At 35.0% G+C, this 20,894-nt stretch overlaps 1 protein-coding gene across 1 annotated transcript; it reads right to left on the bottom strand.

The window, feature by feature from the left end:
• Positions 1-3,002: 3,002 nt before the first annotated feature.
• On the bottom strand, positions 3,003-13,530 carry LOC102610194 (uncharacterized). Its single transcript, XM_025101332.2, has 5 exons — positions 13,355-13,530; positions 12,072-12,164; positions 5,435-5,822; positions 5,159-5,325; positions 3,003-3,412 (listed from the first exon to the last, which is right to left on the bottom strand). Exons 3-5 carry the CDS (start codon positions 5,748-5,750, stop codon positions 3,119-3,121), a joined length of 777 nt encoding a protein of 258 aa, XP_024957100.1. The 5' UTR covers positions 5,751-5,822; positions 12,072-12,164; positions 13,355-13,530; the 3' UTR covers positions 3,003-3,118.
• Positions 13,531-20,894: the final 7,364 nt, after the last annotated feature.

Raw genomic sequence — 20,894 nt, 5'->3', positions numbered from 1 at the left:
GACTTTAGGCAAGAGCCTCAAACATCCTCTAATGTAAGTGTATTGCCAACTCCACCAAATAGGAATCGTAGGCCAGGACGGTATCAATTTTCACCATACGATCAAGTGTCTTTGGGAACAAATCTCAAGTATAAAGCTAGTCTGTTTCTAGCTAATGATCCTATTACTCTATACTTTAGATCGATATGCTTAGGAAAGGTATTTGTGGAATTATCTATTAAATTTTTTATTTGTGGGATTATCTATTAAATTTTTTTACTTTCATATTAAATTAGCTTTAAATAATTTTTATGAATTATTACTCAAAATTATTGTTTATTGTCTTTAATGAAGTCACTGTCTCTATTTATAATGAATTTGTAAATCAGCATTCTTCATCGACCTTTTTGCTGGGATAGATCAAAGTGAAAACATATGAGGTTCTAATATTGATTCATGTCACATTATATGTCCTATATTACATCTCTTAATCAATTTGATCACGTTTAGGTTACTCCCATAGAAATGTATCACCTCACTGTTGTGAAAATTTTATTGTACTCGCAAGCGTATGAATCTATTGTAGTATAGATTTGTGGTGACGAATGCAATCCCATGAGAAAGTAAATTTAATTATGTATAGGGTTAATTTTTTAAATGTGTATGCGAGTTAGTTAGAAGTGAATTTTTTTATCTTAAGATTTAAAATAAAAAGGCGGGAATGAATCATAGACGAAAACTATGCAATGAAGCGCTTAAGTCTCTGAATTCGTACTCAACATTTCACTATGAGCTAAATATTTCCTTTTAGTTCCAATTAATTCATTAGGGGGTATTTCCACTCCTCATAATCCTCACTCTAATAAATATGTTATCAAGCGCTTAGTATGCTAGAGAGTAATGATCTTTCACTACTAAGTGTGGTGTCAAGTACACGTTGTGCCAGACGATAATAATCTTTTTGTCAACAACATGGCAAGATCGTCCGCTAAATAACTTAAATGCGCTTTCTGTTGATACTGAGTCAACCCACAAAATACTAGAGGGGAATTTCTCTTTAATAAACATGGTGCTAAGTGCTCATTCTATCAGACAGTAACATATTTCAATAGGGAGTTGATATACTGTGCAAAATCTAAATAAGATACATTGTCTGTTGACAATGAGTCAAAACAACCACATAAATTAGAGAAAAAAAATAAATTTACCAAATTAAGCCTAAAATCCCTGAAATACCTAAAATACTTTATTATAATAAAACACACATAATAAAAGTTTAGAGGATTTAAACACAAAAATAGAAATGTTTGTGAGACTTGGAGTATAAAATGACAGTTTTACCCTTTAAAAATACACATTCTCCTATACTCAACACTCACTCTCCTTGCGCAGGCAATAAAGGAAAAAGTGCCAATGAACTGGTATTTACCTACATATTATGTGAGTATTTATGGTTTCTAAAGTGATAATTTGCTAACGTTTATGCTTTTATTTTGTGTAGCAATTAGTTCTTATGATTGGAGCTGAAGTTTGATTGTTTCACGCCATAAGAAATCTCTAATTTTGAAGACAGTGTGCCATGTTATAGTTATAGGCTTCGGTAATTACAACAAATCAATAAGTTTAAATAGAGAAATTAAAAAAAATAATATTTCCAACGTAATGAACAAATTTGAGAAATACACCTCTAGGGTTGGAATTTGACAAGAAGTTATACTCAAAACTAATATGCAAAAGAAAGTTACCTGTGTCAATCAAACAATTGGGCTTAACCAATGAAGGGTTCTCAATTAGGGTTTTGAAATTCAACGAGGGCAGCACAGTCTCAGTGGATTTTCCACGTGATTCTCAATGAGGGACAAAATCGATGGGAGGAGACATGAAAAATTTATTTGCAAGAGACGAGATGACGTCGCTGGTGGTTCAATGCTGGTAGGCGAAGGGTTGTTGTGACTTGTGAGAATAAGATTGAGATTGAAAATATGTTTAGCTAAACACTTAGAAAAATGACTTTTTAATCTTTGGTTTATTTTTGTCTAATAAACTCAATTTAGAATTTCCAATCAAACCTGCGTAAAATAAAGTTTCGCAGCTATGCTTCGTGAATAATAATCTCAAAGCATGCTACAAACTCAACTTCCATAGATGCAGCTATAATAAACTGTTTTGCACTTTTCTATGAAATTGCCCCTCCAACATAATCACACACTTGAAAATATGAAAGATACATCATCAGGTGAAATCTGGCTGTCTTACATGTGTTGTGGCCTCAGTTGCTTTGGGAGCAAGCTAGGATGAGATACACTTGCGACAAAAGGGTGATCTCATACTAATCTCTTTGCCGATGTTGTTTCATGAAGAATCATTGCCGAGGAGCATGTGTAAGACGTTCTAGTACAGCTATATAATATTTTAGTTTCTTGGGTGTTATCAATTGTTGGTTATATTCTAAAATCAAAATCTGTTTTTCAAATTGTTATAAAAAAATAATAATCTGAAAAATAACATTAAAATAAATAAATTGAAAGAAGAAAAAATATAAAATATAATTCATTGAGAATCATTTGGACTTGCATATGACAATTTGGCTACTAATTATATTTTGCAACTAAGGATGCCGAGAACAAGTGAGAGTTAGATATGAGATTCAAGGCACCTATTTAGTATTAAAGTGTAAAATACAAAGAGTTGCAGTGATCATTGTGGTTTTAAAAATAATGATCATAGGATAAAACCAGATTGACTTTCCAAGAGTATGAAATAAAACCCAATCTTTTTTCTGTTTTCGTTATTTTGATTTTTGATATCCGCCTTTTGCTTTCAAATTTTTGTCTGTTTAAGCATTATACAATTTGTTTTTTCTAAATTTGTGGTAGTAACTTGTAACATTGCTAAACAGATGTCACCAATTGGTTACACCACGTGAGCACTTTGTTTATTTGGGGAACTAGACAAGTTACCGGCTTTGGTCCTCTTTGGTTAGACAAGATTCATACCGAACGCAAGCAAGCAAAACTCAAACCGATCTGAAACCAAATTTTTTACCGAAATACAACGGTGGAGCTGGAACTCTTGGTTTTCTGGATGGATATAATCTAACAAACGTTAAAAAGTCTAATACATTTATTACAGTAAGTAATTAGGAACATTTTAATTTGTTGCATGTTTTGAAGTCTGAACAAAAAAAAGATGTCAAGACAATTAAAATGGTTGATATGAAGGCTGAAACAAAAGTAACAACAGAAACAAACCCTCCATGACTCTTAATCCCAGAAGGTATTCTCCACACTGCACGACCAGTTTTACGTTCCGCATTTTCAGAAGTTGAGATGAATAAACAGCTCTGATTCTGCAGCTTTCCTTCGATGCAGCAGCGTAAGAATAAATCTGGATCACCTAATTCTACTTGTGAATAGCCAGATTCATCCAAGGGCTGCATGATAGTGAAATTTCGGTCAGAAATTCTGATATATCCTCCACTATTTTCAAGTTGTCAATAACATTCCACATTAATGATAAACACAAGTACACAACAGATGATTACCTTAATGTGATCTAGATTATTTCAATTTCCAATAAAAGCAACCATCTTATTGCACATATCAGTGCATCAATTCCTTAAATCTTGACAACGCATTATGCATGTATGACTATCCTGTTTTATTTTACACTCGCAGACTAGGACATTCTTAAGAAATCTAAGAAAGAGTTCTGGTAACTGAAACTAGGAGAAGCACCAAGAAATGCTAAAACTAATCTAAGAGAAGCCAAAACTAATGAGGATAAAGCTACGGGTCGAATCAGACATCAGGTCTCACGTGTGGAAGAAAACAAGAGGGGCACACAAGTATCAAACTGCCGCATATCTTTATAGATGTTGAAGAGTTCATAAAAATATTTGTAGTTTGCTTTGTTTCTGGACTTGGCAACTAGTCAATAATCAAGAATGGAAAAATATTTCGAAATATACAACAAACTGGTACAAAAGCTGGACATTCTAGGTGAAATTGTAGGCCTCTCATATAGACCATTCATTTTTATTTTCTTATTTTATCTATTGTACTAATTCAGCCATTCTTAGGTAACTAGTTCACTCGAACATTATAAAGGTAAGAACATGGAAATGTTAAGAGAGGAAAAAAAAAAAAGAGAGAGAGACATGCCAACGTATGAAAGAGGAATACAGGAGCAGGGCAACTACTGCCAGAGTCAATGTAGATATATTTAGGAAGATGTGTAAATTGAGACAGAAAAGGAAAATGAGAAAAAGAAAGAAAAGAAACAAAAAATGTAAAACACCAGCAAACACTTAAAATTTTACATTCATAAAGATTATATTAGAAGATGGTGAAAACTGCTAACAATTCAAACTTAGTTTTTCACTTTTCATAGTGCAACAGACTATTATTGTGATTATTACATTTCTCTGCAGCACGTTTATGTTATAGTAATGTCCAGGAGCAAAACCAGAAATTTACAACAGACCTAAGTCAAAAATTATATTAGTGTTCCATAGATCATTTACCTACAACTTTTCAGTATAAATCCTTTAAAGTCATTTCAACAATTCCGAGAATTTTGTTAGTAAACGTGAAGCATCTAATGAGGAACATAATAACTACAATTGAAGATATATTATTAATATAAAAGCATAACAAGAGGACAAAATTAAGTATAAACTGCAATCTAAACATGCAAATTAAAAGTACAATCTTGAAAATACTTGATCACATTCATTTACTTTTTGAAATGCGAATTAATTTTGTTCATGGATTTTCAGCAACTGAATCTCTTTACTTCAACATACAATTTAATCCCTCAAATCCAACCAAAGCATAAACCTCAAATTAAAACACCTAAAAATAATGAAAACAATTCTGCACAAAAAAAAGAAATAATAACAACTATAATTTCTAAATGGACGACGCAATAACTAACAACAGTTGAAAACTAATTTGAACATGCATCAAATACAATTATATCTAGTCTAGAAAGAGAGCTGAAAGAATTAATAGTAAGAACTAAAACTTTCAACGCAAACTTTTTTAAAAGAATGCCTGATGTATTATTTTATATCTTTTTATATATTTTTTTTTGAAGTCCACAAGAAAGAGACATTGCAATTAAAGTGAACAGTTCCAAATTCTGTTATCCATTTCCTGATCTCCTTTTTGCTCACCTGATAACGTGCATGTAGTGGAAGCTGTACTTTAATTTCCAGTCCATCCTTTTGACTCAAAAGTCTATTGGAACCAACATTCATGTGAATTTCAACAGCAGACCGGTTGGAACGAAATGAAGGTAATTCCAAGTTTGTATCTCCGAAAACAGCTACATCTGTTAAAACTACAGAAAAACAGGCATGGAATGATTAACATCACAAAGGTAAGCAAAACAATAAGCATGCTTTTGAGCAGTTTCAAAAATTTTATCACAAAATATCAATGTAGTTTACCACCACGCTGGTGAAGATGTTGCAGCTCAAATGGATCGGCAAAGATTCCTGAGGGCAGTCTTTCAATGACTATGAGCTCACACTTGTGAAAGGGCGGTCGAGATAAGGACTTTGGGTCAACATAAAATCTCATAGATGATAATAGATTCCGATGAGAACCTTCACCAATCAAATGGCGCAGCAGAACTGATCGTCTTATAACAGAACTTGTATTATCTGGTAGAACTTCGCAGAAGCTAGTACGCAATTCATTTGCAATGAATTCTTCGAAATTTGAATCACGCAATTTTTCATATTTTCCAAAATACGAAGTCATCAGATATTTCTTGGAACTTGAAAAAGCCTTGATATTGTAGTTGACATCAGAATTTGCCTCGCATCTTCCCACCTGAAAATATAAGAGATTAAGTCAGAAAACTGACCAAATTATCCTGATCTGGGATCTTGTAATATTTTTATGCTATGTCCTTATTTCTGTAATCAGTATTTTTTTTTTTTTTTTGGGGGGCAACCCTTGACAGAGTGATGGTGATCTATACACATTTAACATAAGGGGCATCTACAATTTCTTCAATACTGTAATAGCAATCATCTTAACAAATACGATAACATTACAACAATAACATGTTTTTTAGAAGAACATAATCAACAAAGTTGTCCATATTACACTGAGCACATACTGAAGGAGGTGCAAAAAGATACTCCACATATTAATAGTCTCAATCTCAAGAACAGCAAACTTGTTTTTTTAGCCAGTATGTCATCAAGCAATAGCAATTATAGTAACAGGACAACTTCCTAGATGTCCACAACCATGCAAGTAATATGTGGCTGTCAGGGACCATTATTGACCACTGAAAATTAGCTTGGCTCAGTGAATACCACCAACATCCTCTCTCCATACCAACCAATGATCAACCAACACTTCTGGATATCATACCGTCACTACAGAAACAAAGAGAAATCTCTATTCCCAATTGTTTTAATAAGTACAAAAAATAAAAGCGGGCAAAATAAGAGCAACTCAAGTACAAAGCAAACCCCAAAGAAGGGTTTTCTTGGTTGGTGGAAGAGAAAGAAAAACGCAATAACTTAACAACATTAGCACACACATCCACTGGCAAGAAAGATTCTAAAATACCTCTATTGTATTAAATATCAATTACATGATGAGTTTTTAAAACAAATGCACATGTCATACATACTTTAAGACAACTTAAGTAAGTGTAATACAACAGAGGTATTCTAGAATCTCTCCACTGGAACAAAAGTAATTAGTTTATGAATTCGTCAAATTAAAGAATATAACAACCCAAACCAACCTGAACGCCAATGGCAGAAAAGAACATCAACAAGATTGCCACTTTATAATAAATACAAAGTCGAACATGTTGAGATTCCATACAATATCTGATATAGAAAACAAAAATTGATTAAAACTTGAATAAATATTTTGTTGTAATAGAAGACTTAATACTTAAGATCGAGCCGATAGAGATAACAAAGAAAATGATTGAGAAATGAAGTATTAATTGAAAAATTACATATTCAAAAAAAAAGTTGAAAAGTTACACCAAACAGGGCAATGATATTGAGATTGCAAATATCCATCGTCCTTACTTGAATCTGAGGAGTGGAAAATGGGTTGGGCCCAAGCCAAGCCCTCAAACCCTAACCCAGCTTGGGCAAATCATGTTTGAGGCCACCATTAGCCTGTGTCAAGCCACTAAAGCACGCCCTGGATTTTTTTAATTTGAGGGGAAAAATCTTTCATTTTTTAAATTGATTATAGACTACCTAATTTTTAATTCCATAATTCCATTTTTTTCAAGTCTTTCAAGTTGCTTATCTTAAGATTCAATTGATACGTAAATAAAAAAAGGAATTTTAACCCTAAAACAAGAAAATAAAAAATAAGAAAATGAATTTTTAAAAATAAATCCTCTCCAATCCTTCTTGAAAAAATCATGGACATGTACAACTATAAAAAAAAAAAATTAAAAAAATAGAAACTAAGAACTAAAATCCAAAAGGGAAAAAAAAATGATCATATATGGTAACTTATTAACACCAACACAAATAAGCATATGATTAAACATTTTAGGTATCCATTAAATAAAGAAATAGAGCACAGAAACTTACCGAAATAGCAACAAGCAGTGGAGAGTAGAGACAGCAGCGTTACGGAGCAGTGGTTGCCACGAAACAACAACAAACGAGCACAGAAACAAAAGCAATCGCCATTCTGGTGTGCGATAAGTGAGTTAGGGTTTCAAATTTTGGGGGGTTTGCCATTTTGGGTTGAGGAAAGCGAGACCTGCGCAGGTTGGAGTGCTAGAGAGAAAGAGAGGTGAGAATAATTTAAGGTGTTTAATTTTAATGATTTTTTATATATTTTTTCCGTACTTTTAAAATATAAAAGTGAACATTGTTAAGAAATTGAATGGAAAGTATATAAAACAAGCAAGTGAATAATATAAAAATTAACACTAAAAGAGCCAAGGGCCATTTGATATTACTTTTGATAAGCTTGCAAAATAATTTTAAAAAATTAAAAGTTAATTTTCGTGTCTGAAAACTTTTTGAGCAGTGTATGCTATTTTAATATAATTGGTAATAATAAATTTATCAAGTATCAAAATTAATTTTTAACTTTTCAAAATCATTTTAAACCTCTCAAAAGTAATCTTAAATAGCCCTTAGCTCCTTTAGTATTAATTTTTTTACTTTATTCATTTGCATGTTCTATATACTTTCCATTCAATTTTTCAACAATATTGACTTTTATATTTTAAAAGTACAGAAAAATATATTTAAAAAATCATTAAAATTAGATATCATAAAATCATTCTTATCTCTCTTTCTCTCCAGCACTTCAACTCGCGCAGGTACCCGTCTTCCCAACCCTATATGGCAAAACCCCTCGAAATTTGAAACCCTAACCCGCATACTGCACATGCGAATGATGACCACTTTTGGTTCAATGCTCACTTGCTGTTGTTTCGCGACAATCACTACTCTATCACGTCGCTGTCTCTAATCTTCACCACCAGTTACTGTTCTGGTAAGTTCCTATGCTTTCTTTCTTCATTCAATGGTTGCTTAAAATGTTTGGTCATATACCTATTCGTGTTGGTGTTAACATGTTACCCTATGTGATCATGGTTAATTTTTTTCTTTTCTTTTTTTTTAATTTTAGTTCTTAAGTTTCTGCATTTTCTTTTTAATTTTATTTCTTGCTACAGTGATACATGTCCATGACTTTTTCTAGTAGCATCAGAGAGGATATATTTTTTAAAATTCCTTTCTTATATTAAGATAAAATGAGAGGCGGTATACAGAAAATGAAGCCCCATTTACAGTGAAAAATTTAAAAAGAAAATGTCCCAAAGAAAACAAACCCTCTTCATATTATCTCGTGGGTGTCACGACGCCGTTTCTCGCTGCCCTATTTGCCAATGACAGTTAATTGCTAACGCTTAGATTTTACGCACCAGACTTCAACGACTACTTTTCCCGGATAAGTTTAATTATGATGCAACAAAATACCCTGTTTCCTAAATACTAAATTCAAATTAGAGACATCGTACAACGGCTATTTATTTCTTGTGCATGCATCAAACGACTATATAAATAATTGCCCTAACATAACATACGGCGCTTTCACGTACACAACACAATCGCAACACTACTTGATTAGCAAGCAACAGAGAGAATTTCCAAATTCTTCCCTCATTCATCAATCAAAACCTACCCACAAAAAATCTTCTTAAACCCATACAATTTAGTCTCGATTTCTGATTTCGTCAATCGTTTTTTGCTCCCCAGAACACCAACACAATGCCTTCTCACATTGGATTAAGATTTTATCCAACAGAACAGGAACTGTTGGAGTTCTATTTCCTTCACAAAATTACTCAAAACACTAATCTCTACTAAGCCGGTGATGATATTCCTATTAAAGATTGCGATCTCTATGGCCCACAGGAGCCGAACTTGATTTGGGATTTGTAAGGAGAAGACCAATTAATGGCAGGTCAAGCACTCTACTTCTTCTGGTGCGTTGAAAAAGAAACGAACTATTTACATTACATAGACAAGCAATCCAAGTATTGTTTTCATAAAATCATAAGACAAAGCAGAGAGAGCAAGAGAGAGATCAGAATTTTCCACTCATTTCTAGTGCGTTGCTTGCAATTACATTACTCAATTAAGCACTTAATTGACCCTCGCTAGAAACTCTACAAGCAGCAGCCCCATCTCCTCTTCCCATGCCACAGCTTGCAGTTTTCCACCTTCATCCCAAGGTCAGCAGTTTGATCGAGTTCAGACAAAAACTTTTGCACATCAAAAACAAGTCTGTCAGGTAAAGAATCAATCTCCACTTTGGATTCCACAATTTCCAAGATATTATCGAGGCACGACAACTCAATTAGATCGTTTTGTTGAGCCAAAAGTGCCTCTTCATCAACAGCCTCTTGCTGCTTGTTCTGAACTATCGCAACACCATGACCCTCAGTCCACTCACTCTCTACGATCTGATCCAAACTGGACAAACACCTTTCCACATCAAATGTTTCAGAAACTTCACACAATAAGTACAACATCTCCCTTTCAAATTCCACAATCTGCACATTGTTGTTACTAGAGCATTGGATGTCATTTGCTCGGTTCTGTTGAATACAAACTGCCTCTACTTCAACCCTCTATTGACCATTTTAATTGCCCTCATCATGCTGATCCTCTTCCAAGATTTGGACAAGACTGGCCATATATCCTTCAACGTCAAAGAGAGTCGAATATTCAGGCACTGAGTGTATGATCTCCCCTTGGTGCTCCACTGTGTTCAGACTGCTACTCGAGCATGGTGAGTGGCTTTGTTCTAACAAAACTATCAATGTGATTGCTGGAGGTCACTACTACTTTCGGCTTTCTCTTGGAACCAGAAGATTTCTTTCCAAAGCCATTCTTCTGGCCGACTTGTTTCGACTTCCTCGGCTTCCCGCCCAAATTGGCTTTCTCCGAGTGATTTTCCGATTCATTCTTTTTGACGCGGCAGAGAACAAAATCAAGTGCTTTATGCGAGTATTGATCACCCAACAAGGCTGGATTAATGGTTAATTCATGCATCTTCCACCTCTCATTCTATTCTAGGTTTTTTCGACTTTCATACCTAAACCTTTTCTTGAACCCTACAATTTGATCTTCAGAGCCAACAGCGAGAACAGGCTTGGCTCTGTCCTCACCCTGCCAAGCACCGATGCCAATCTTTCTGTTGAATCTCGAACCCTTAGGAGACGCCTTCTTTAATTGAGTAAAGAAGTAGAGTGCTTGACCCGCCATTAATTGGTCTCCTCCGTACAAATCCTAAATAAAGTCAAACTCCTGGGGGCCATAGCGATCGCAGTCTTTCACAAGAATTTCATCGCCGACTCGGTAGAGATTAGGATTTTGAGTAATTTTGTGAAGGAGATAGAACTCTAGAAGTTCCTGTTCTATTGGATAAAATCTTAATCCAACGTGAGGAGGCATTGTGTTGGTATTATAAGAAATAAAAAGCAATCGACGAAATCAGAAATCGAGACTGAATCAAATGGGTTTAAGAAGATTTTTGGTGGGTAGGTTTTGATTGATGAATGAAAGAATAATTTGGAAACTGAAAAACGTAGGATTTGGAAACTCTATCAATTGCTTGCTAATCAAATAGTGTTGCGATTGTGTGTGTGCATGCGTGAAAGCATCATATGTTATGCTGGGGCAATTATAGATAAAGTCGTTTGATGCGTGCGCGGGAAATAAATAATTGTTGGATGATGTCTTTAATTTGAATTTAGTGTTTAGAAAACTAGTTATTTTGTTGCGTCATAATTAAGTTTATCTAGGAAAAGTAGCCGTTGAAGTCTAGTACAAAAAATTTAAGCGCCAGCAACTAACCGTCATTGGCAAACAGGGCAGCGAAAAACGGTGTCGTGGCACCCACGAGATAATACGAAGAGGGTTTGTTTTCTTTGTGACATTTTCTTTTTTTCTTTTTTAAATTTTTCGCTTGGGGTTTTGCTGCAAATGAGGCTTCGTTTTCTGAAGGAACCATACCGCCTCGCATGCCATAAATGTATTGATTGTTAGTACTAAATCCACAAGTGGATTAAAGCATTATTCCTCCTTCCTCTGAATTGTGTATGATTAATTGATGATCAATCAGTACAAGTTATCAAGATCCTTTACATTTCCTTAAATTGAAGAATACTCGCATACATAAAAGGTTCATGAATTCAATCTTCAAATAAGCAACTTATAAGGCTTTGAAAAAATGGAATGGTGGAATTAAAAATTAGGTAGTCTATAATCAACTAAAAAATGAAAGATTGTTTTCCCTCAAATTTCAAAAATCTAGGGCACACTTTGGTGGCCTGACATAGGCCAACAGCAGCCTCAAGCACGGCTTGCCCAAGTTGGGCCAAGCTTTAAGGGCCTAACCTTGGCCTAGCTTGGCCCAACTTGGCCTACCCCATTTTCCACTCCTAGGATTCCAGCAAGGACGATGGTTATTTGTGGTTTCAATATCATTGCTCGATTTTGAAAAGCAAAACTTTAAAGTAAAACTAAAACTTTGAGGGTGAGACTAATAGTTTATTACCTGAAGAAAGCCAAATACTCTGTGCACATCACCACAAAAGTTTTCCACAGCATTCTTCAGATCCAACAGCTCGCAACAAAGGTTTTTAATACCCTACATTTAGAACATGTAAAGGAATTCACGTCATTCCTTCAATTAGAAATGAGAACATAAAAGTGAAAATTAATAATTTCATTTATAGATTGAATTCAAAATAGTTTAAAACCCACTACGCTATTCCATAAGCGGTCAGCTTTCAGCCATTGCCATCTTTCCAGTCAAGACATAAAAATTAAAATTAACAACTCCACTGCCTTGAAAATAAAATCAAGACGACCTGGATTATGGTTAATGCATTGCCAAGATAAAGATCCATCTTTTAAATGCTAACTGCAACAGCAATCAACAATAACTTGAAGCTAAGAAAACCCCAGATACAAAGAAGCAATCTTTTGCAAAGCCATGAGAAATCTCCAATTTGAAGACAGTGAGCAATATGGCAACATGCATGTGATTATCAAATCAGTAAATTTAAATAGAGAAATTGAAAAAAAAAAATCAACACAGTGAACAAATTTGAGAACTACAGCTGTAGGGTTCGAATTTGACAATAAGTTTTACTCAAAATTGGCATGCAAAAGATGATTACCCATATCCACCAAACAATCGGACTTAATCAACACAGTAAACAAATTTGAGAACTACACCTCCAGGGGTGGGTGTCGGCTCAGTTCAGTATGTACAGAAGTTTGCGGTTCAGTTCAGTTTGAAAATTTTTAAAACCGAGTAACACTTAAAAGGAAATAATAATGGAACTGGAACCCACGATTTCGGTTCAGTAACGGTTCTGCTTAATGGCATGGCAACGGATCTGCTTAATGGTACAGAATGGTACAGTAACCAATCGGAGTCACGGTTCAGCAATTAAAGCTGGGCAATCTGCTCTCTGCAACAACAAATACATATATTTCACCATTTTTATTAAATGCACAGAACACAGAACACAGAACACAATCACACACACTCAGTTACCTGTGAAGAAAAACTAAACATAAAAAATTTTCAGTATATATATATAAATTCCATGCATAATTACGTTGCAAACAGTTATGGGCAAAAATGAGTGTGTATAAAAACAAAAATAAAAAAATCATATTGCAGGGTGATTTTGATCTATTAATAGAATGCATTCAAATTAAAATAACGAAATGAAACCAAATTAAAGTACCCGCAAGCTGCAAAAAGCAGTGAGGGGCTAAGAGAACTCTGGACCAGTGACCAGTGACCACAACAGAGTCAACAACCTTGAAGGAAGCGGCAGCAGCAGTGACCACAACAGAGCCAGAAAGAAGCAAAGACAGAAGGAATCGCCAGCGGCAGCAACGATGGCTGCTAGATCGTGAAGCCAGAAGGAAGCAAAGACAGAAGGAATCGGCAGCGGCAGCGAACACAGAAGGAAGCGGCAGCGAACACAGGCTTTGTCATTGACAGGGGCAGCAATTCGGCAGATTGTTGGGTAAGAACTAGAAATTAGGATTTGAAAATGTGTTTTGTGTAAACCTCTGTGTGTATTTAAAATTACAAAAGTACCATTTTTGAACCAAAAACCGAACCAAACTTTTCGGCTCGGTTTCAAATTAAATTATTCCGTTTTTTTAATTAGAATATATTAAACTGGAACATAAGGGCCTGTTTGATATTATTTTTGAATCTGTATTTTCAGAGAATAAAAACGAAAATGAAAATGGTGTTTTGCAGTTGCTGTATTTTGAATTTAAATATGCGTCTGGTATCATTTTCTGTATCCTATATTTTAAAATTAAAAATAGTAATATGCGTTTGGTAAACACAGTTGAAAATGATAAAAACAGAGAATATACATTTGGTAATATTTTTTTCAAAAACAGTTTTTACTAATCATTTACATTATATTTATAGTCAAAAAATAATTATTTAGCTAATACACACAAATACAACAAAATAATTTAACCAAATTTAATATTAAAAAATTACATGATAATAAAGTTTAAGAATTAACATTAATTAAAAAAAATTGACATTGTCATTGTTTTTACACCATATAATTAAGATATATATTACAACACATGATTTAAACAAAATAATTATAAAAAAATTACATGATACACATTATGCGTTACGTATGTAATCATGCCACATAAAAGCTGCAATTCCATCTCTTGTAGCATTCATCTCTGCGACACTTGCTGGAGATAAATCAATATTAGTAAGTGGCCTACTAGTGTCTCATTCATCGTTGGTAACCAAATCTTGCACATCAAAGTCCCCAAATAACCTATCACTTGCATTTTCTCATCGAATAAAATTATACAAAGCGTAATATATAATTGAAATTAGACGTTGTTACGTAAACTATAATTATGCATGTCCCTCAAAATTAAAAATCGCGCTTTTAAAACACCAAAGCATCGCTCAATTACAATTGGGCAAGCGCAACTCAACAAGAGAACGAAGCATACGAATACTTTCAAGCCAATATGCTGCATCCTTGCTAAGATCTGCCCCTCCCAAGTTAAGATATTTCAAGGAAGGAAGACCAGAAAGCCATCCAAGGCCTATTTGATTGGATTGATCAAGAAAATTATTGAGATCAAGATAAAGCAAATTCGTGAGGTTTCCAAGACTTTGTGGAATAGTCCCACTGAAAAATGAGCCTGACAGATTGAGGTATCTCAGTTCCTTTAGTGATCCAATGAATTCTGGAACTTTGAAGCCTTTAAAATTATTCATGCTTAAGTCTAAGTATTTCAAATCTTTCAACTGAAGCAGAGATGGACTTATCGGACCACCCAATTCGTGTCCTGCATCATCTTTATATGCGTCAAAACTGTCTCGAAATGGTTGGGCAAGTGCAGATCCGAGTGAGCAACAACGAAGTAGCGAGAGAGCAAAGATCCGAGAGAGCAAGTGCAGATCCGAGAGAGCAAAGACGAAGTAGCAGCAGCTGGACGGAGTCGGAGTAGCAGCAGCTGGACGGAGTCGGAGCAGCAACGGTTACGGCGGAGAAAGAGCAGCGGCAGTGGCTAGCACACCAAGAGCGACCAAGAGAGAGATTTGCTGCAACTGGATTGAGAAAATTGAGGGGAAAGAGGGAGCTGCAGTGAACTGGATTTTGAGTGAGGGCTGCAGAGGGTCACGATTTTTTTATTGTTTTTTAATTCATTTTTAGGTTTAGTTTGTAAAATTTGGAGAACATGTTTAACTTGTTTTTAGTTGTATAGTTATAATAATAAATCTGGATTTTGTGTTTTGCAATTTGTTTTGTGAAACAAAACCACCAAACATGTTTTATGTGTGTATTATAAAAATGAAAACGAAAACATGGCTTGCAAAACGGTACCAAACGGGGCCTAAAAATCCATACCAAACCAATTTTTTGAGGCTTGCCCACCCAAAGTTATAGTTTTAAAATTCAATTAAAGCAACACACGTTCGGTGGATTTTCCGTGTGTTTCTTAGTGAGGGACAGAGTCGACAGTGGGGGACAAGAACAATTTGCTGGCAAGAGATGAGATAACATGGTTCAGTGCTGGTGCAAGGGTTTCAGGCGAAGGGATGCTCTGACTTGTGAGAGTGAGAGCGAGAGTGAAATGTGTTTAGTTAAACAGTCAAAAAAAAGAAAAAAAAACGATATAAGCTAAAAAAATTTAGATTATTTTTGTGTTTACTTTTAATCTGAACACTGTTGTTTTTACTTTTTTATTTAATTTTTGGTTAATTTTTGTTTAATAAACTCATTTTAAAATTTTTCAGTCTAATTTGCATAAAATAAAGTCAAAATAAAAATTGTATCACAAACTGGGTCTAGCTATGTTGCAACTGTGATAAGGTACCACAGTTGCTTTCAGCCATTGAATTCATCCAATGCAAGTGTGCAACTGTGAATCCAATGACTGGTTGCAAACTATGGTACCATACCACAGTTGCAACATAGTTTTGCCCCACAAACTGATAGTCAAAATCTTTATCACAAAGTAGCGATTAATTCTTGAGAGTAAAAAACAGAAAATATCATAAATCTATCATATTATCATGATATAACAAATTTTTATGATGAGTTTGTCATTTTTTTGTTACATAATAGATTAAGCCCAAGAATTGTCACGCAAGCACCTGTCATCGTAGGTCATTTTTCTTGTAGTGGTATAAGATGAGAAGTATTTTCAGCATTAATGTTGCATAAGCTACTCATGTTGCCATATATTCTTTAATATATCACTTATGTGTACACAAATGATTGAAAACATGAATGATCATAATCACTTACTAAGCTGAGAGTAGGGGTAGGCACCTATTCGATTTGGTTTGGTTCACTTAGAAAATTTTTAATTTGGTTCAGTTTGAGAAAATTTAAAAATTAGTTTGGGTATTATAGATGTATCTTTCACTACCATTAGGCTTTTAGCAATTCAGACAGTCTTGTATAGATACATTAATATGAGTGGTTGCAACAGAATCTATTCATCACATGTCTCTAGATACCGAGGTTAAATTAACTTCAGAACAAACCAAACTATGCTCTTCAGCTCCGTAAAAGAAATAACTAGCACCCTCTGGATTAGTCGTTTTCTTTTGTTGGTTCTTTTGAGGTGTTGTATTTGTAGATTCCTTATCCTTCTTTTTTTCTTGCCCTCATCCTTGCCCTTAAAGGTAGAGGTCGTGTGAGCATTTGCTGCCTTATCTTTCTTTAGCCTATGCTCTTCTTAAGCACAATGTGATATGAGCTCATTCATTGACCAAGTCTATTTTTTACCATTGTGGCTCACCTTGGACTAGTTATGCAAATGAAATTCTAGTTATGCAACCCAAGAGGGGGGGTGAATTGGGATTCTAAAAAAATTATTCAATTCTAAAACAAAATGTCATGCAAATCTAAAACGAATTTAAAGTAATAACAATTAAATCAATCACAATATAAAAAGATAAGGGAAGAGAGATTCAAACACGAAGATTTTTATGTGGTTCAGCCAACCTCGCCTACGTCCATGCCTCCAAGCTTTCCGGGCTTGAGGATTTCACTAAGCAAGCCTCCAAGGCTTCAAATGCTTACACTTGACTTCCAAGGTGTCAATGAACCTTTACAACAAGAGATTATCCTCAATCTCTTAACCCAAGTGTATCACAACACTTACAATCACTCAAAGTAAAAGATTACAAATTATTTTTCTCTCACACAATATTTAAGATTACAAATCAATGCTCAATGTGTGAATAGATGAAGCAAGAATGTGTTTAAAGCTCTATGAAAATTGTATTCTCGAATATAAGCTCAATGGTCGTGTTGTGATAAACTCTTGTTTGAATTTGAATGAGCTTATTTATAGATGGAGCTGAAAACTAGTCGTTATTGACTTTCTGCACACTGTCGGATTGTCGTTAACTAGATGTCGGATCACCGTTTGACTGGTCAATATGACCCTTGGGCTGATTTTCAAATTGTCGGATCGCCGTTATCTAGATGTCGGATCACCATTTAGGTCCAGAGGCTAATCTTCAGTTCTGTTTGATATCGGCGAGCCGTTTATCAAAATTGTCGGATCGCCGTTTAGGTCCAGAGGCTAATCTTCAGTTCTGTTCGATATCGGTAAGCCGTTATCAAGGTTGTCGAATCGCCGTTTTCCATTTTTACTGCTGCAGTGAACTATTTTGCAACAAAACAGTTTGTTTCCAAATCTTTATAAAAACATTTTATAAAACTTGTCAAAATAGATTCATTTACAGGATTTGAAACAATATTTGTTATTATCAAAATTATTTTGAGCTTTTAAAAGATTAATCAATCTTAATCAAGTTTGTTATCATCAAAATCAATAATAAATAAATATTTATGTTTAACAATCTCCCCGTTTTTCATGATGACAATCTGTTCAAGAATATATTTGTGCAATTTTGCTCCTCCTAAATATGTGTTCCCCTTAAGTAAAAATTTTAAGGAATTTAACTTCCCCTAAATATGTGCCCATCAATTTTTAATCTCATAAAACAATTTAAAACAGAATAGATTGACTTGATAAATTATCTCCCCCTTCATCATAAAAAAAAATGAGCGTGAAAAAATTAAAAACGAAGTTCAGAGATTAACCATGTTGGAAAAATTTCGGCAGAATCTCCCCTTAAAAATGAGCATATCCTCAACAATACAAATAGTTAAAAACACTTCCTTATATGTATATGCCAACTTATCAACCAAATTCCATTCCAACAATCAAACAGATCAGCAATATAATCAAGATATCATCAAAATCAACTCAACTATAAATAAAGTCCACATATCCAACAGAAAACATCATAAAAATATCACAAACATAATAAAAAATAAGTGTCACAACAAACTACATGAAATGAGTAATGTTTGTGCGAAAAACAGAGGGGTAGAAAACTAAGACGGGGGCTGTGAAGAAGAGCTGCTTGGGTCATATCCAAAGTAACTGAGAATGTGGCGCTGGCTAGCAAGTAACTCCATCTGCTGATCTGAAATTTACTGCCGAAAGGTCGCAAAATCATATTGAAGCTGCTGCTACTGCTGGGACAGAACATCCACTTTGTCAAATAATTGCTGAAAGCGATCCGCAGGGATGGTCGATGCTGTAGGAGGGGCGGCAGGCTCGTCATCCTGAGAGGAAGCTACTGCCGATGCTGCTGCTGCTGCTCTGTAAGGGACACGTGGTCTAGCCCCAAGGCGGAAATCAGGTAACTCATCCTCGGAATAGACGTCATTTAACATACGATCATTTGCTGGTGCAAGCAGAGTATCTTCATTCTTAGAGGATGTTGTCTTTTCCCACTTCCCACGCTTCTTAAAAAATCCGATCGCAGAAATAATCTCTCGACTGAGCTTACGGGCCTCAAGATAAACATGCTCAGTGATAGGTACTCGAAAGAATTTCAAGATCCTAGTAATGATGCTGCCATATGGAAGGGATCGGTTGGAGACTCTAGGTATGGACAACATATGACAAAGAATAGTGTAGGATAAACTCACATGCCGTCAACGGATGAGGGAATCTAATAAACTAGTATCAAGTCGAGTTACCTCATCAGTGTGACCCTGTCTAGGGGTGACCATGTGTTGGAGAATGATATGAAGTATTCGAACTTGGAAAGGGAGGAGTTGAGACCTAAAGGACAAAGAACAGACGTCATCGGAAAGATCCTGACGCGTACAAATGTTCTGTACACCATCCACATGACGGAAATCACTAAAATCAAGTTCTTTCCTAGCGGTGTAAATATCTAAGCCTCCATAAGAAATTCCAAGAATACTATATAATTCTGGCTCATCAAACGCAATACGAATTCCTCCTACGTAAGTAAAAAGTTCAACTCGACGGGAAGAGGAGAGTTCCATATTAGAATAAAAGACATGGACTAGATTTTCATAGATGGGCTTTTCTATACTTAAGGCTTCATTCCAATGGCTAAGCAATTGAGTAATAGTATGACCACAAATGGTAATATCCGAAAACCCCGTAATGTTAAGAGAAAACGAGGGAGTTACGAGTTTCCCTATGAATTTTTCATGGAATCACTGAGCAGCGGTATCATTGGAAAAATGGAAGCTCTTGAAGTCCTGAGAGGGAGGCCTGGAGGGACTGGAACGACGCGGAGCAATGTGCTTGGTTCGAGCACGCCTCTGTGGTTGTTCTGCCATTGATGAGTTTGGAGAAAAATGAATCGGTAGAAATAAAGTTTGAGTGATGAGAGAGTAATGGCAAGTTGAAATGTGATTGAAAATGGAAGACATTTGGTTCAATTTTGGCAAGAGAAGTGCTGCTGGTTTTAGGGTTTGAAATTTGGGATTTTTCAAATTTTGAATCAAAAACGAGTTTTGATCGGTTAAAAAGGTTCTAAACAAAATGAGAAAGGTTTCAAATGGTTCAATTTGGTGAGAGAGAGCAAGAAAAATGGTGGATTTGAGAGAGAGACGAAGTGCCAGTCGCGGGTTTGAGAGAGAGAATGAGAGAGCAAGAACGAAATGAAGAAGGAGACGAAGGACTGTTCACTTATCGCATGATGACGGCGAGCCGCTATAGAGATATCGGCGAGCCGACAACGTCCAGAGAGCTACCCAAAAGTTTTTCATCAGGACGGCGAGCCGTTAATGTGTTATCGGCGAACCGATAGCTTCCAGAATGCTTCCCATTGTTTCTATCCTAAAACGGTTAGCCGATTATTGCAATAACGGCAATCTGTTTTCTACAACGTATGATTTCGCACATTTATTTTAGTATTTGGCCAACAATTAATACATTTCAAGATCATTTCATTGATCCAAAATGACTTAAGTGCCAATTCAATGCATAATTCATGAACATGTATATATTTCAACAATTAATTCATACATTTTTAAAAAATACACACACTTCACATGTATATTGAGCATTCCATATTAAAACATCAAATCATAAATCAATCAATTTTAATAGACTCAATAACATGAAGCAAGATGTTAATGCGAAAATTTCATCATCGCAAGTTCATGCCGAATTTTTGAAAATTGTTCTTTGCAAAGTGGTTTTGTAAAAATATCGGCAATTTATTTTTCCGCAGAAATAAACTCTAATGCAATATCTCCCTTTTGAATATGATCTCTCAAAAAATGATGTATAATTTCTATATGCTTGGTTCTAGAGTCTTGAATGGAATTCTTTGAAAGATTTATAGCACTAGTATTATCACACTTAATAGGAATTTGTTCAAGATTAATGCCATAATCTCTAAGTGTTTGTTTCATCCAAAGTGATTGTGCACAACAACTCCCGGCAGCTATATATTCAGCCTCGGTAGTTGAAAGTGCAACAGAAT

Source organism: Citrus sinensis, chromosome 4 (genome assembly GCF_022201045.2).
Source record: "Citrus sinensis cultivar Valencia sweet orange chromosome 4, DVS_A1.0, whole genome shotgun sequence".
Classification (NCBI taxonomy): Eukaryota; Viridiplantae; Streptophyta; class Magnoliopsida; order Sapindales; family Rutaceae; genus Citrus; species Citrus sinensis.
Note: the sequence above shows the minus strand (reverse complement) of the source record. Positions and strands in the feature narration are given on the sequence as shown.

What these genes read in the sequence shown, in the direction of transcription:
- LOC102610194 (XM_025101332.2), bottom strand. Translation starts at nt 5,750, where the DNA reads ATGACTTCGTATTTTGGAAAATATGAAAAATTGCGTGATTCAAATTTC. An exon ending in ACATCTTCACCAGCGTGGTG is followed by an intron (nt 5,326 to 5,434) that starts GTAAACTACATT and finishes GTTTTTCTGTAG; the next exon opens with TTTTAACAGATGTAGCTGTT. An exon ending in CACTACATGCACGTTATCAG is followed by an intron (nt 3,413 to 5,158) that starts GTGAGCAAAAAG and finishes ACTATCATGCAG; the next exon opens with CCCTTGGATGAATCTGGCTA.